General features: G+C 42.3%; 1 protein-coding gene across 1 annotated transcript in view; it reads left to right on the top strand.

Moving 5' to 3' along the window:
- The window catches only part of LOC115075652 (vomeronasal type-2 receptor 26-like), a 40255-nt gene extending 28492 nt beyond the window's left edge, over positions 1-11763 (top strand). Inside the window, exons 7-9 of the mRNA XM_029576226.1 lie at positions 1474-2183; positions 11339-11623; positions 11689-11763. Of these exons, the coding sequence (XP_029432086.1) occupies positions 1474-2183; positions 11339-11623; positions 11689-11763 (1070 nt within the window). The remainder of the gene's footprint in view (positions 1-1473; positions 2184-11338; positions 11624-11688) is intronic.
- The last annotated feature ends 1045 nt before the right edge of the window (positions 11764-12808 follow it).

The following is a 12808-nucleotide window of genomic DNA, read 5'->3' as shown; positions in this document are numbered from 1 at the left end:
ACCTAGTCAACACTGGGGTAACTGAAATCACCCATTATTACTGTGCTCCTAATTTTGTTAACATTTCATCGTCTGTCTCTTCATTCTGAGCTGGTGGATGGGAGTACACACCGATTGCTATTCTTAGACACATAGACTTATACATAGTAATGACAGCAGATAAACTGGTCCATCCAGTCTGTCCATCAGTTTGCTGCTCCATGCAGCTTACCCCCATGTGTTCTGTTAAAGCTAGTAACTGCGGTTCCAGCAGCTGGACAAAATCTGGATTAATTTAAGTGACTGACTTATTTTGAAGACTTTAATCTTAATGGGTGCGATAATTATATTAAAAAGTGAGACAGGGTGGCTGGGAATGAAGCTAGCAACTAGTTGCCCAGAAACTAGTACTCTCACTGTCTCAGATCAAGTAAGTGACCTCTGCAAACCTTTCCCACAACCCAAATAATTCAAACACTGGCAAACAAATACTATACCTCACTATCTCAGAATAGAGATAGTCTCATTCTATTTCCCACTACACAAACAATTCCACCACAGGACCTAAAAAACTAGAAAACAATTCTAATTCTAGAAAACAAATACTATCTTTTACTAGCTCAGTGTATATTTAAAATGTAGCAAATTCCTGAACCTGTTTAAGGACTGGGGTTCACCTTCTAGCATACCCGTATCAAAATTCACATCAGAGAGGACACAATACAACTTCCCATTTACATTATCTACTCAGACTCCTTGGGTCTTTCACCTTCTCTTAGAATTCTATGCCACCTTCCTCCCAGTGCATTATCCCTAGACCTCTGCATCAGAAGGGTATTCTTGGGGGGCACTACTAATCTCGGATTCACCCTCACTCCTTGCTTTCTCAGCCATAAGTGTGTGTAGCTTTTGCTTCTGACCACTCCAGTGCAATTCTTCAGGAGGGCTTCAGGCCTCTCTCCTGTAGGGTCCCACTCCCACTGGGAGGGTCACTGAGCCTACCAGCATAAAGACTGGCCACTCCAGCTGGTCACATCTCTGAAGGTCCCTGTTATCCATCCTACCCTGCTAAACCTTGGTTACCCAATTAGAAAACCCCACGGGTTTAAGGGAACACCACACCATTTCCCCATAATCACATTATCAATCTAAACTACAGAGCTCACACATCTAAAATGCCTTTCAGCAGTACTACAGCAGCAGACATATAAAACAATTCCCCAAACATCTCAAAATGTGATTATAACAGGGTCTCCCCTCAAAACATTTTGTGCACTGCAGCCTAAAAAAAAGGTCCATTTTGGAGGGTTCTCTACAACAGTCTTATGGCATTGAGATTTTAGACTCCCAAGTTACAAATTATTTATTTTTCAATGCTTCAGAGATAACATTTACTGTTTGAAAAGGCCTATTGAATCTTCTAAAATTATAAAACAGATGAACAAATTGTATTCATAGCTTAGCCTTATGACTGGTGTTCCTCTTCTATTTTAGATACAACCAAGTGTTGGAAGTGCCCAGACGACCACCAACCCAACGAGAGTCGAGATAAGTGCCTTCCAAAAGTCATTGAGTTCCTGTCCTACCAGGACACCCTGGGGGCAGCCTTGGCTGCAGTTGCCATCGTTCTGTCCTTGGCCACTATCCTCATCCTCACAATCTTCTTCTGGTTCAAGGACACACCGATTGTGAGAGCGAACAACAGAGGACTCAGCTACCTCCTCCTTTGCACCCTCATGCTCTGCTTTCTCTGTACCTTAACATTTATTGGCTTTCCCATGAAGCTCACCTGCATGATGCGACAGCCTGCATTTGGACTAATTTTTACAATCTGCATCTCTTGTATATTGGCAAAAACTGTCACAGTTGTCATTGCTTTCAAGGCTGTCAACCCCCATAATCACCTCAGAAAATGGATTGGGCCAAAGATTCCCAACCTTATCATTGTTTTCTGCTCCCTCATCCAGCTAATTATCTGCACTTATTGGATTGCTAGCCATCCTTCTTTTCCTGAGAACAACACCAGATCTGAAAGCGAGAAGATAATCGTTGAGTGCAATGATGGGTTGACCCTATTCTTCTACTGTATGCTGGGATATATGGGCTTCCTGGCCATCGTTAGCTTCATTGTGGCCTTCCTGGCTAGGACATTGCCTGACAGCTTCAATGAGGCCAAGTTTATCACCTTCAGCATGCTGGTCTTTGTGAGCGTCTGGCTATCTTTCATTCCCACTTACCTCAGTACTCAAGGAAAGTACATGGTTGCGGTTGAGATCTTCGCCATCCTGTCCTCCGGTGCAGGGTTACTCTTCCTAATCTTTCTCCCCAAGTGTTACATTATTCTCATAAGACCAGGGATGAACACCAAGGATTACTTAGTAGGGAGAAATATAACATGGAAATAAAGTCAGTGATATGCCCAGAAACTGCTCCTTGGAAAATCAATGCAATTGTATCCACAATATTTTAAATGTCTATAAAATTATTATTCAAAAGAATCAGTATAATCAGTGTCTTTCACAAATTATTAATTTAAACTGCAATAAAGAGTATCCGTTCTCTCTCAAAGATGCAGGATTTTATAGCTTTTGGTACAGAATCTTGTTGGGAGTATTGTAGTTACATACCCTAACGAGGGCTTTCTTATTTTCGTGATATTTATTTAGCAAATCACAGAGCAGAATGAGTTTTCAGCAGAACCCAGTGTCAACTTTTAATTAAATTAATGTATTTTATTTGAAATATGCTTCTGCTCTTTTCCTGTGCCAGAGTCCTTCCAAAGCAGGTGTACAAAGATAACAAAAAAAGTCTCAGACTTCACCATACAATAACCAACTTATGTATTGGATGCAGCATAACAGCATCTGCAAGATTATTATCAGAGTCACAAAGGCCTCACATTCAAAAAACATTTGGTAATATCACTCCCCCAAAACATCCTGACAAAACCCTACAGGACAATATCATAACTATCCAGCCTACCCACTGCCCCTGCCCTTCCAAAAAGAGCCTGATTTCAATGTTCATTGCATGTGCTGTATACATACTGTTTCTTAATCCCAATACTGAACAGAAAAGTCAGAGTCCTAACAAGGTTATCTCTATTTATTCTCAATTCAGACTCTAAGTGGTGAATTTTTGAAGCCCAACGCACACATTAATTAGGAGATTCGAGAAGAAGTTGGTTTTGCACGTGTGAAGTGTATTTTAAAAGTCGCCTACATACACGCGTATATCGTGCAGCGCACACATCTCAAAAGTTTTCCAAAAAGGGTGGAGTGAGTGCATGGTTTGGGAGGAGCATTGGCGTTTCAGGGCATGATCCTGAGATGAGCATATAAGTACTTAAGCAACCTGGCACGCGTTGAGGTCTCCTGCCGCGTAACTTTACTTCTGCTATGGAGTCCGTTTAAGGTAAAAAAAAGAATGAAACGAGGCATATCAGCGGGGTTTTATGGGTCAGGGCTAACTGGGGGGAGTGAAGGCTATCAGACCAGGCAGGGGTTGGATATCCTCTCTCTTAACTGAGTGAACTGGGCATGAACTGGTAAAACTTAGAACGGCGTTGGCGCGCGCCTCTTTTTAAAATCCCCTGATACATGCGGTAGAAGGGGGGAGGGCTAATTTTAGAAAAGTTCGCGTGGTGGCGAGATCGGGCCTCTCCAGTTCCTTCCCTACCCCCTACCCATACTCCCTCCCTCTTCCCCTCTCCTCTCCTCCCCACCCCCTAAGCCCTTTTGCCTACCTTTGCTTTCTGCTCCGTTGGTGCCATGCGCCTAAGATGGATGCACAGCCTGGGACTCCCTCGCAGTGCTAGGCACCTCCAGCCTGCGTAACCCGAGCCTCAGCCTCCATTCCCGATGCTCACATCTAATGCCCAGTCAAGGCTTGCAGGCCCAAAACGGACTCTCTGCCCGACTGCCATGCGGGCTGCGAAAAGCTGGTGAAAGTGGCTCACAATGACCCTGGCCTCCCTGTGCTGCAACCAGAGACAGCCCCTCAGCTGAATCACACTGAAAAAAAGTCAAAATACCTCCCTGATCCGTTGATGGCTGAGTGGGGGAGAAGAGAGAGTCCTTCATGTGGAAAAGAGGGAACCAGAAGCACTGGATGTCAGTTTCCTTACGTCTACAGGGAGAGCCAAGTGAAAGGTCAAAGCCACTGCTCACCCTGCTCCAGTGAGGGAACGGTGCCTCACAGAGCCCAACACCCCCGGGAGCACTCTTTTCTCTTTTATCTCCAGACTGCAGGCTTTTACCTCTACCGTCCGCTGGAGACAGAAATACTGAGAGATTGCAGGTGGCCCACTGGCAAGTAACACAGTCTCAGGAAAGCCTTTCTTCCCTGTCTCCATCTGCTGGTAGGGGACAAAACCCCATGCATCTGAACTGATGTGGGGTACAGTAAGGAAACTCTTCACCCATTCATAGATTCTCCACTAGTTATTTAATCCAATCTCTCACCAATGCTACATAATCCCTTCCTCATGCAATGTTTTCATTTACGTCTGATAATAACCCTGCAGATGGTCCTCAGGGTCTCTTGTGCCCTCCTAACAGGAATCTGAGTGTCACTAAAATTCCAGCTCCCTCCTAAGGTTTATGCCTTTCTTCTCGGGATAACTCTCATATATACTGATACTATCAGGTCAGGGGAGACTTTCAGTACCCTTCCTTCTAGTATCTGTATTCTGTGCCCATCCCTGAGCTAGCCATCAGATCCTAGAGGCAAGAACCTCGGTGTCCCTGTGCCCATCCCCGAATCACTCAATCCTAAAAGTTAAATGCTCTGCATCCCTGTACCATTTCCCTAAGCCAGACAGTCTCAGAGGAGACAAGTTTTGTATTCCTGAGGTTGTCTCTTGACTCATTAACGGCACCAAAGAATTAAACTTTCTATTTCTAAAATGAAAGGAGAAAATACAGGATCCAAAATGAGAACAGATTTGAGTTCTTCCTCCCATACATCCCAGAGGACAAGTCAGGTTGTGATTTCCATCTGACCCCGTAATTATAAGTCACACACCTACTCATCATTTAATGAGAGAAGAAAGTCACCTGCGTACCTCCTTGTGTTTATTGCACCTGTAGAATTACAGGGGTCAGTGAAAAATAATCTAAGCAGAGAATATATAAACCCTTTGGCTCTGTAGACAGCCCTGGCAATCTTTTTCATGGCCTGTCTGCCAGATTTCAAACTGTTTATATGAGCTTCATTTTCTTATTTCCTTGGTTTTTCCTCTCTAAATCTCTATCTGTATATTTGAACATTCTCTGTTTATTTCCTGATCTCTTCTCTCTAGTTTTCACTTTATATTTTAGAACTTTCTCTGATTATTGTCATCGTCTCTTCTCTTTACACCTCACACCGTGTGTCTTTGATCTCTCTCTCTCTCTGTAAGTTCCATGTTTTATTTTTCCACCAATCTTTTCTCTTGAATCTTCCTTGCTTCCCATGCAGTAGTGATAAAACCAGAGGCTTTGTAAAGAGGGTGAGGATATGAGACGTTTCAGTTGGGTGACTCTTCTGCTGCTCGCTGTTCACATAAGAACATAAGAAATTTCCATGCTGGATCAGACGAAAGGTCCATCAAGCCCAGCATCCTGTTTCCAACAGAGGCCAATCCAGGCCACAAGAATCAACACTAAGAAGATCCCATGCTACTGATGCAATTAATAGCAGTGGCTATTCCCTAAGTAAACTTGATTAATAGCCATTAATGCACTTCTCCTCCAAGAACTTATCCAAACCTTTTTTGAACCCAGCTACACTAACTGCACTAACCACATCCTCTGGCAACAAATTCCAGAGCTTTATTGTGCGTTGAGTGAAAAAGAATTTTCTCTGATTAGGTGAAACCATGGCCTCAGGCTGCAAGCTGGAGCTCCAAGAGATGACCCCAGTCTCCATTTTTATTTATTTGTATTTTTCTATACCGGCATTCACGGAGTTCGTATCATGTCGGTTTACATAAAACAAGGGGTGAGAAATACATTATAACGTAAATAACTAATAACATAAGAGTATACATTAAAAAGTAAAACAAGTGCATGGAAGAAAAAGTTACAATAAAACGGGGGTCATTCTAACTGGGATTAGAGTTAGAGGAAAGATAAAAAGTTTAACAAGAAGTAAAACATTGTAATGATTGGTAGATAGTGACTGTTTCAGTTTAATAGGAAATGTTCAGTAATGCTGCATTTGATGCTAGTGAATCTTTAAGGGTCCGGAAATGCTTTCATGAACAGCCATGTTTTCAGTCTTTTCCTGAAGGTTGGAAGACATGGTTCCTGTCTTAGTTCTAGGGGGATGGAGTTCCACAGTGGGGGACCTGCTGTGGAGAAGGCCCAATCTCTCAATGTTATATGTTGGGTGGTATTGTTGTGTGGTACCTGTAGATATTCTCTATATGCTTCTCTGATGGGTCTGTTGGAGGAGTGTTTTTTAAGAGCTATTTGTAGATGGAGTGGAGCCAGTCCATGGATATTCTTGTAGATTGTGGTGAGGGATTTATGAATTATTCTGTAGTGGATTGGTAACCAGTGTAGGTCTTTAAGGACTGGTGTAATGTGATCTCTTCTTCTTTTGTTTGTTAGAATTCTTGCTGCGGTGTTCTGTATCATTTGGAGCGGTTTAGTATGTGATGATGGGAGGCCTAGTAGGATCGAGTTGCAGTAATCAATTTTCGCAAATATTATTGCTTGGAGCACTGTTCTATAATCATGGAAGTGAAATAGGGGTTTTATTCTTTTTAATACGTGCAGTTTGTGGAAGCAGTCTTTGGTTGTTTGGTTGATAAACGATTTCAAATTTAGCCGGTTGTCTATGGAGACTCAAATCTCTTACTTTTGAGGTTTGCAAGTTGGCTGGCGGGTTTGTAGTGATTTTGCAATTATCTGGAGAGATTAGAATGAATTCACTTTTTGATTGGTTTAGGATTAGATTTAAGCTGGATAAGAGCTCGTTAATTTCTTGAAAGCAATTTTCCCAAAGTTCTAGCGCTTTAGTGATGGATTCTTTGATGGGGATCACAATCTGGACGTCGTCGGCAAATATGAAGTGTTTTAGGTTCAATTTGTTTAGCAGTTGGCAAAGCGGGAGAAGGTATAAGTTGAAAAGTGTTGGTGAGAGAGAGGAACCCTGAGGAACTCCTTGTGATGATGGGTATCTGGAGGATTCTTTGTTGTGGATTTTAACTTTGAAACCTCTGTTTTCTAGGAATGTTTTGAACCATGTTAGTGCTGATCCTGCAATACCGATGTTCGCTAGTTGATTTAGTAATATGGCATGGTTCACAGTATCGAACGCTGCCGATAGATCTAATAAGATCAGTAGGAAGGCCTGTCCTTTATCGAGGCCCAAAATAATGTAGTCAGTCAGTGAGATGAGAAGGGATTCGGTGCTTGAGGCTTTTCTAAAACCGAATTGAGTGGGGAAAAGAATTTTGTGTTCTTCTATGTAATCTGCTAGTTGTGTGTTAACTAGTTTCTCCATCACCTTGGCAATGAAAGGCAGATTTGAGATTGGACAGAAGTTGTTAGGATCTTTGGGGTCCAAGTTAGGCTTCTTAAGTAGCGGTTTGATGGATGCTATTTTGAGGTCGTCTGGGTAGAAACCCTGGATGAATGAGCAGTTTATAATGTCTGCTAGGGTTTTGGTTATGGTGTCCGGGATTAGCAGTAGTAGTTTAGATGGAATCTGGTCTAGTGGATGCGATGAGGGTTTCATTTTCTTAAGAAGTGTTTGGATCTCTGAGGAAGAGGTGAGTTCAAGAGATTGGAGGGAGATGTCTTTATTATGAAGAATGTAATTGCTGGTTGGTGTGCCGGTATTATGCTTTAATTGTGTTAGTAGGTTCGTGATTTTCTTACTGAAGAAGAGTGCCAGCTCATCAGCTTTTGTTTGAGCTTGGTTAGGTGGTATGTCAGGAGGGTTTGCCTGAGTTAGATTGGAGACAAATGTGAATAGCGCTTTGGAATCGAATATAATGTTATGAATCTTGTGTGCATAGAAGTCCCTTTTTGTTTTTAAAGTGGAGCTCTTGTATGATTGGAGGGCGAGTTTGTATGTAGAAAGTGTGGAGGGGGAAGGGGCTTTACGCCATTTACTTTCTTTTTGACGCAGGTCAAGTTTGAGGTTTTTAAGTTCATTTGTAAACCATGGCTGCCTTTTTGACGCACCTTGTTTGACTTTTTTTGTTATCCAGGGACATAGTTTGTTTGCCACGGTTTCTGTTATGGAGGACCAGGAATTAACGGCTGCATTGGGTGATGTGAAGTCCATGTGTGAAAGTTCCGTGATTAGATGATTGCTGAGTTCAGAGGCGCATACTTTTCTGTAGAGAAATGAGTGTTGAGGGGCGTGATTATTGTTCATTTGGGTCATTGAGAAGGTGGTGGAGATTAAAGAGTGGTCTGACCAGGGAACTTTTTTGTAAGTGGGATATACTGAATGTGTTATACCTGAGTTCACAAAGATAAGGTCCAGTGTGTGACCTGCCTTGTGGGTAGGTTCATTGATTATTTGTTTGAATCCCATTGCAGACATGGCTGTAAGAATGGTTTCGCAGCTGGTTGAGAGTGTGGGGTTATCAACGTGCAAGTTGATATCTCCTAGGATTATCGTTGGGAAGTCTGGTTTTAGATAAGATGCTAAGATTTCTAGGAAGGGTGATGGGTCCGTTTCTAGAAGTCCTGGAGGGGATGGAGACTTTACCCTAGGGGTGATATCTGCAGCACATTCTGGCATGGTTTACCCCAGCCTTGTCTTCAGAGAGACCCCTCGCCCTGCACGCTGTGAAAAGTAAGTCTTCCTTACTGGAGGAACCAGTCAGGAAAGAGACATCTGAAAGGGGTAAATTCTCAAACTCTGGGACAAAGTCCTTGGATACACAGGGACAGTAACTTGCAAACTGGCAGCATGCACACATTTGAGTTCATACATCGGCCCGTGCCGCGGGGACGTGGCTATTTCATAACATATGTGCCTATATGAGCTCATGTTATAAAATAGTCTAGCCATGCACACGTGTGCTGAATTTTAGGTGGGCGCGTGCCTGTGCGCACCAATCCCGCTTCTACCTTGTAACTGGGGGGGAGGGGGGGGGGATTTGCCAGCTTTACCAGTTTGCGTCGTTACTACCCAGCCTGCTCCTGCCCTCCTCATAATGCCTTGGAAACTGTGACCTCTATTGGTACTGCTTTCCTCCCGCCCTCACAGTGCCTTGGGCTTTTCATGCCTCCGATTCTGCTACTTTACCCCCGTCTCGGTTGTGTGGAATGTTAATGCCACTGTTGTAGATGCCCTTTGACCCTCAATGGGTATTTTGGAGTTTTGATGTCACCTTTCTTCACGCCATAATGCTCACTTTCTGCCTTGGATCTTGATACCACTGTGCTTGCTGTTTTACCCCTCACTCTATGTCTTGGGGTATTAATATAACTGTGATTACTGCCTCACTCTGTGCTTTGAGTGTAAATTACACTGTGCTTGCTTTAGAGGTTTAACGCCAGTTTTCCCAGCATCTGTGTCCCTCTTTTCAAGCCTTGCAGAGTTTTCTCTTTGACCCTTATTCGATGCCTTGGATGTCAGGCCTGGTTATAACTAACACAGGCCTGGCGATGCTCACGGATCTGTCCCTACAACTGCATGATAGAAGCCATGATTAACCCTCAAGCTGAGAGGCATCGTTATGAAATGTCAGCCTTTCCTGCTCTACTGCACCATATTCAAGGACAACTGCTTTTATCGGGCCTTGGTGGTGACCCTCCATCACAAGCCGGTAGACATGTACGTTTACTCAGGCAACACAGAGAAAAAAGAACTAGAACAAGAAGGATCTGCTGCTCCAGCTGAAGGAGCTTTCCACCATGGTGGTGACGTTTTCCTCATGGATGTTTCTCTGACTGCTGGAGTGTCAATACTATTAATTTAAAAGGATTGTGATTGACAAAGATCTGGTCCTTCCCCATTCTCTGACAGTAGCCCAATCCCAGCACTCTCTTGGTTCACATTCCCTATGCCTTCCAGCATGTCTCCAGTACTCTCTTGACCCCAGAATTCTGCCCCCAATAGCCTGACCCCTGCAACTCTCCCAGCAACCCAAACCCAGCCAGCACATTCCTTCCCCCTCCTGCCAATAGATCAGTCATTGAATCAAAGGATGTTATTGGGAATGTAGAAATCTGCTCTGATTCCATTCTCACTTTCTACAGCTTGTACAAGGTGGTGGAATATGTTTGTCTGGCATGCTGGGATTGGAAAGAATTCCCCCCAGTACATGAGAAGAAGTATTGCAAAGGGGAATACAATACGTCCACTGGACCCTGGGACTGAGGATCTATGTCAAGACCACTAGGGATCTCCTCCAGAGTTCCTGATGAGTTCTGCTCATTGTTCATTACTCTTTGTCCCTCTAACAATGCATTCAAGGGTTACTGCCTCCACGGTAGATGATTGTTCTTCATTACCAGCCATTATTTACGCTGCTTTGCTCATCTCACAATGCCTTGAGGGGGTCTGTCATGGCATGATTTGAGCTGTTCAGGCCACTGAGAATTTAGAGAATTTTGGTAGGAAGGAGCTTAGCTATTATCTATTGGTGCCTCACCATCCACAACCCATTTAGGATCTGTTCTGTCATTACTCACTGCCATTCATGATAGCAAATAGAGAAAAGGTGGTGCAGTGTCTTCATTTACCTTCTGTCCCCTTGTTGAGCCTACCATGGAATTTTTCTAGGCATGCAGTGATTCCTGGTAGTCTGCTTTGAATCTTGAGTACAATTTCTCAGGTAAGTTTCAATGCTAATGGCAAATGCTAATCCACAGTTTAGAAGAGCACATTTTTACAAAATGTCAATCATCAATCCTTAATGAAATGTTGATGAATCAATTTATAGTTCGTAGTTAGTCTACCCATCACAGTTTAATCAGTTAATGAAATCATTATAAATTGTCACTAATCAATGAATGGTCAATATAATATAAATCTATAGTGAAAAAATCATTAATTATTAATGTTATTAACTGCATTAATGAATGCAGTTAATAACATTAATCATAATCAGTGGATAATAATCAATAAAAGCTCAATTAATTATGAATCAGTCAATAGACAATTAATAAGATCTTTAATACATGTTATCAGTCATTATATATTACCATCAACCAACCATTAATTAAATTATTTACTTTTCACAGATATAAATGTGATGTATGTACCTATGAATATTTGAAATCTCTATAATACAACCTGAAATATTTCTTTCATTTATGTTTATCAGAAGGAAGCAGGATTTTGTTGACTCAACATTTCCCTATGGTGAAACATGATGATGAAGTCTGATTTCCTTTTTCAGGTGCAGTATTACCGTGACATATTGGCCATCCTGTTTGCTATAGAAGAAACTAACCAGAACCAGTATCTGCTACTGAACTACACTCTGGGTTGCCAGATCCTGGACTCTTGTCTTTCAGAGGTATTGGCACTCCAGGGCACTCTGCAGCTGCTGTCTGGGGGAAAAGCAACGCTCCCGAATTATAGGTGTGAGGCACAACTTAATCTGGCAGGAATTCTCAGGGAGCGCAGCTCTTCAATGACTGAGGTCATAGCCAGGATAACAGGGGTTTACAGGATCCCCCAGGTAAGATATTCTTCTCTTGCTCTCTGTCATTGCATCCATGGACGTTCACTTTCTTCTTTTCTTAGGGAATTGAGAAGTATAAGCCCATAGATCCAATGAGGCAAATCCCAAGATGCACTCAAACTCTCCAGATGAAATGAAACCCTTAAGGCATCACTCAGTAATCAGAAAATGAAGGCATTTCCACAACTTCCAATCACATGGTATTTATTCATCCAAAAGCTTTTGTTATGCACCTTTAACTGAACCACTGGGCTAAGCGGAGTACACAATAAAAATGCAAGCTAAATCACCATTATCATCGTACATTATAAACTTAAAAACATTATACAGAATTTAAATAAAGCTGAATTTTAAAAGCCCGAGGCACGCAACAATTAGAGATTGCACGAATATGTCAAGCTGGTGCACGCCGAACGGATTTTAAAAAACTGCCCAGATTTAAGTGTGCACGTCACTGCGTCAACAAATAAAACATTTCCCAAAAGGAGGTGGGGCATGGGTGTGGTCCGGGCAGTGAACGGGTGTTCTGAGATTTTAATCTAAAATTTGCACGTAAATACTTACACGCACTGGTGCACACCAGGATCCTGTGCTGCGCGAGTCTACTTCTGCTATGGGTGACGTGCGACTTTATAAACCATAAAAATCTAGGCCGGTCAGTGGGGTTTTAAAGGTCAGGGCTAACAGGGAAGAAGGGAGGCTATTAAACTAGGGGGGGTTTAGAAGTCCTGTCCCTTAACTGGGCGAACTGGGAATTAACTGGTAAACCGGGCAATGGCGTCGGCGTGCATGCCTTTTAAAATGCCCCCACTTACGCGGAAGAAACGGCATTTGCGTGCACAAGGGCACACCCACTTAAAATTGAGCACAGATGTGCTGTCATGTGAGCTAATATTACAGTCAAATTTTGAAACCTTTAAAAAAGAGTTAAAAACATGGTTATTTAGAAAAGCATTTGGTGAAGATGCATGAACATGGGTTTGAACACAGCCTGTAGAAAGAAGGTTCAAGGCTGCTAATTTTTATTACACTCTAATGTATTTTATGATTGTTTTTTTATATTATTTTTTAATATTGCTCTATTTGTATACATTTTATGTGATTTATTAGTATTTGATTTTTATTAGTGCAGGTTATCTTGCTATATTATTTTTAACTGAACTTGTTTTAGGATTTTATTTA

The sequence above is a fragment of the Rhinatrema bivittatum genome, chromosome 14 (genome assembly GCF_901001135.1).
Source record: "Rhinatrema bivittatum chromosome 14, aRhiBiv1.1, whole genome shotgun sequence".
Lineage (NCBI taxonomy): Eukaryota > Metazoa > Chordata > Amphibia > Gymnophiona > Rhinatrematidae > Rhinatrema > Rhinatrema bivittatum.
The sequence above is the reverse complement of the archived record's forward strand: the minus strand, read 5'-3'. Positions and strand labels throughout refer to the sequence as shown.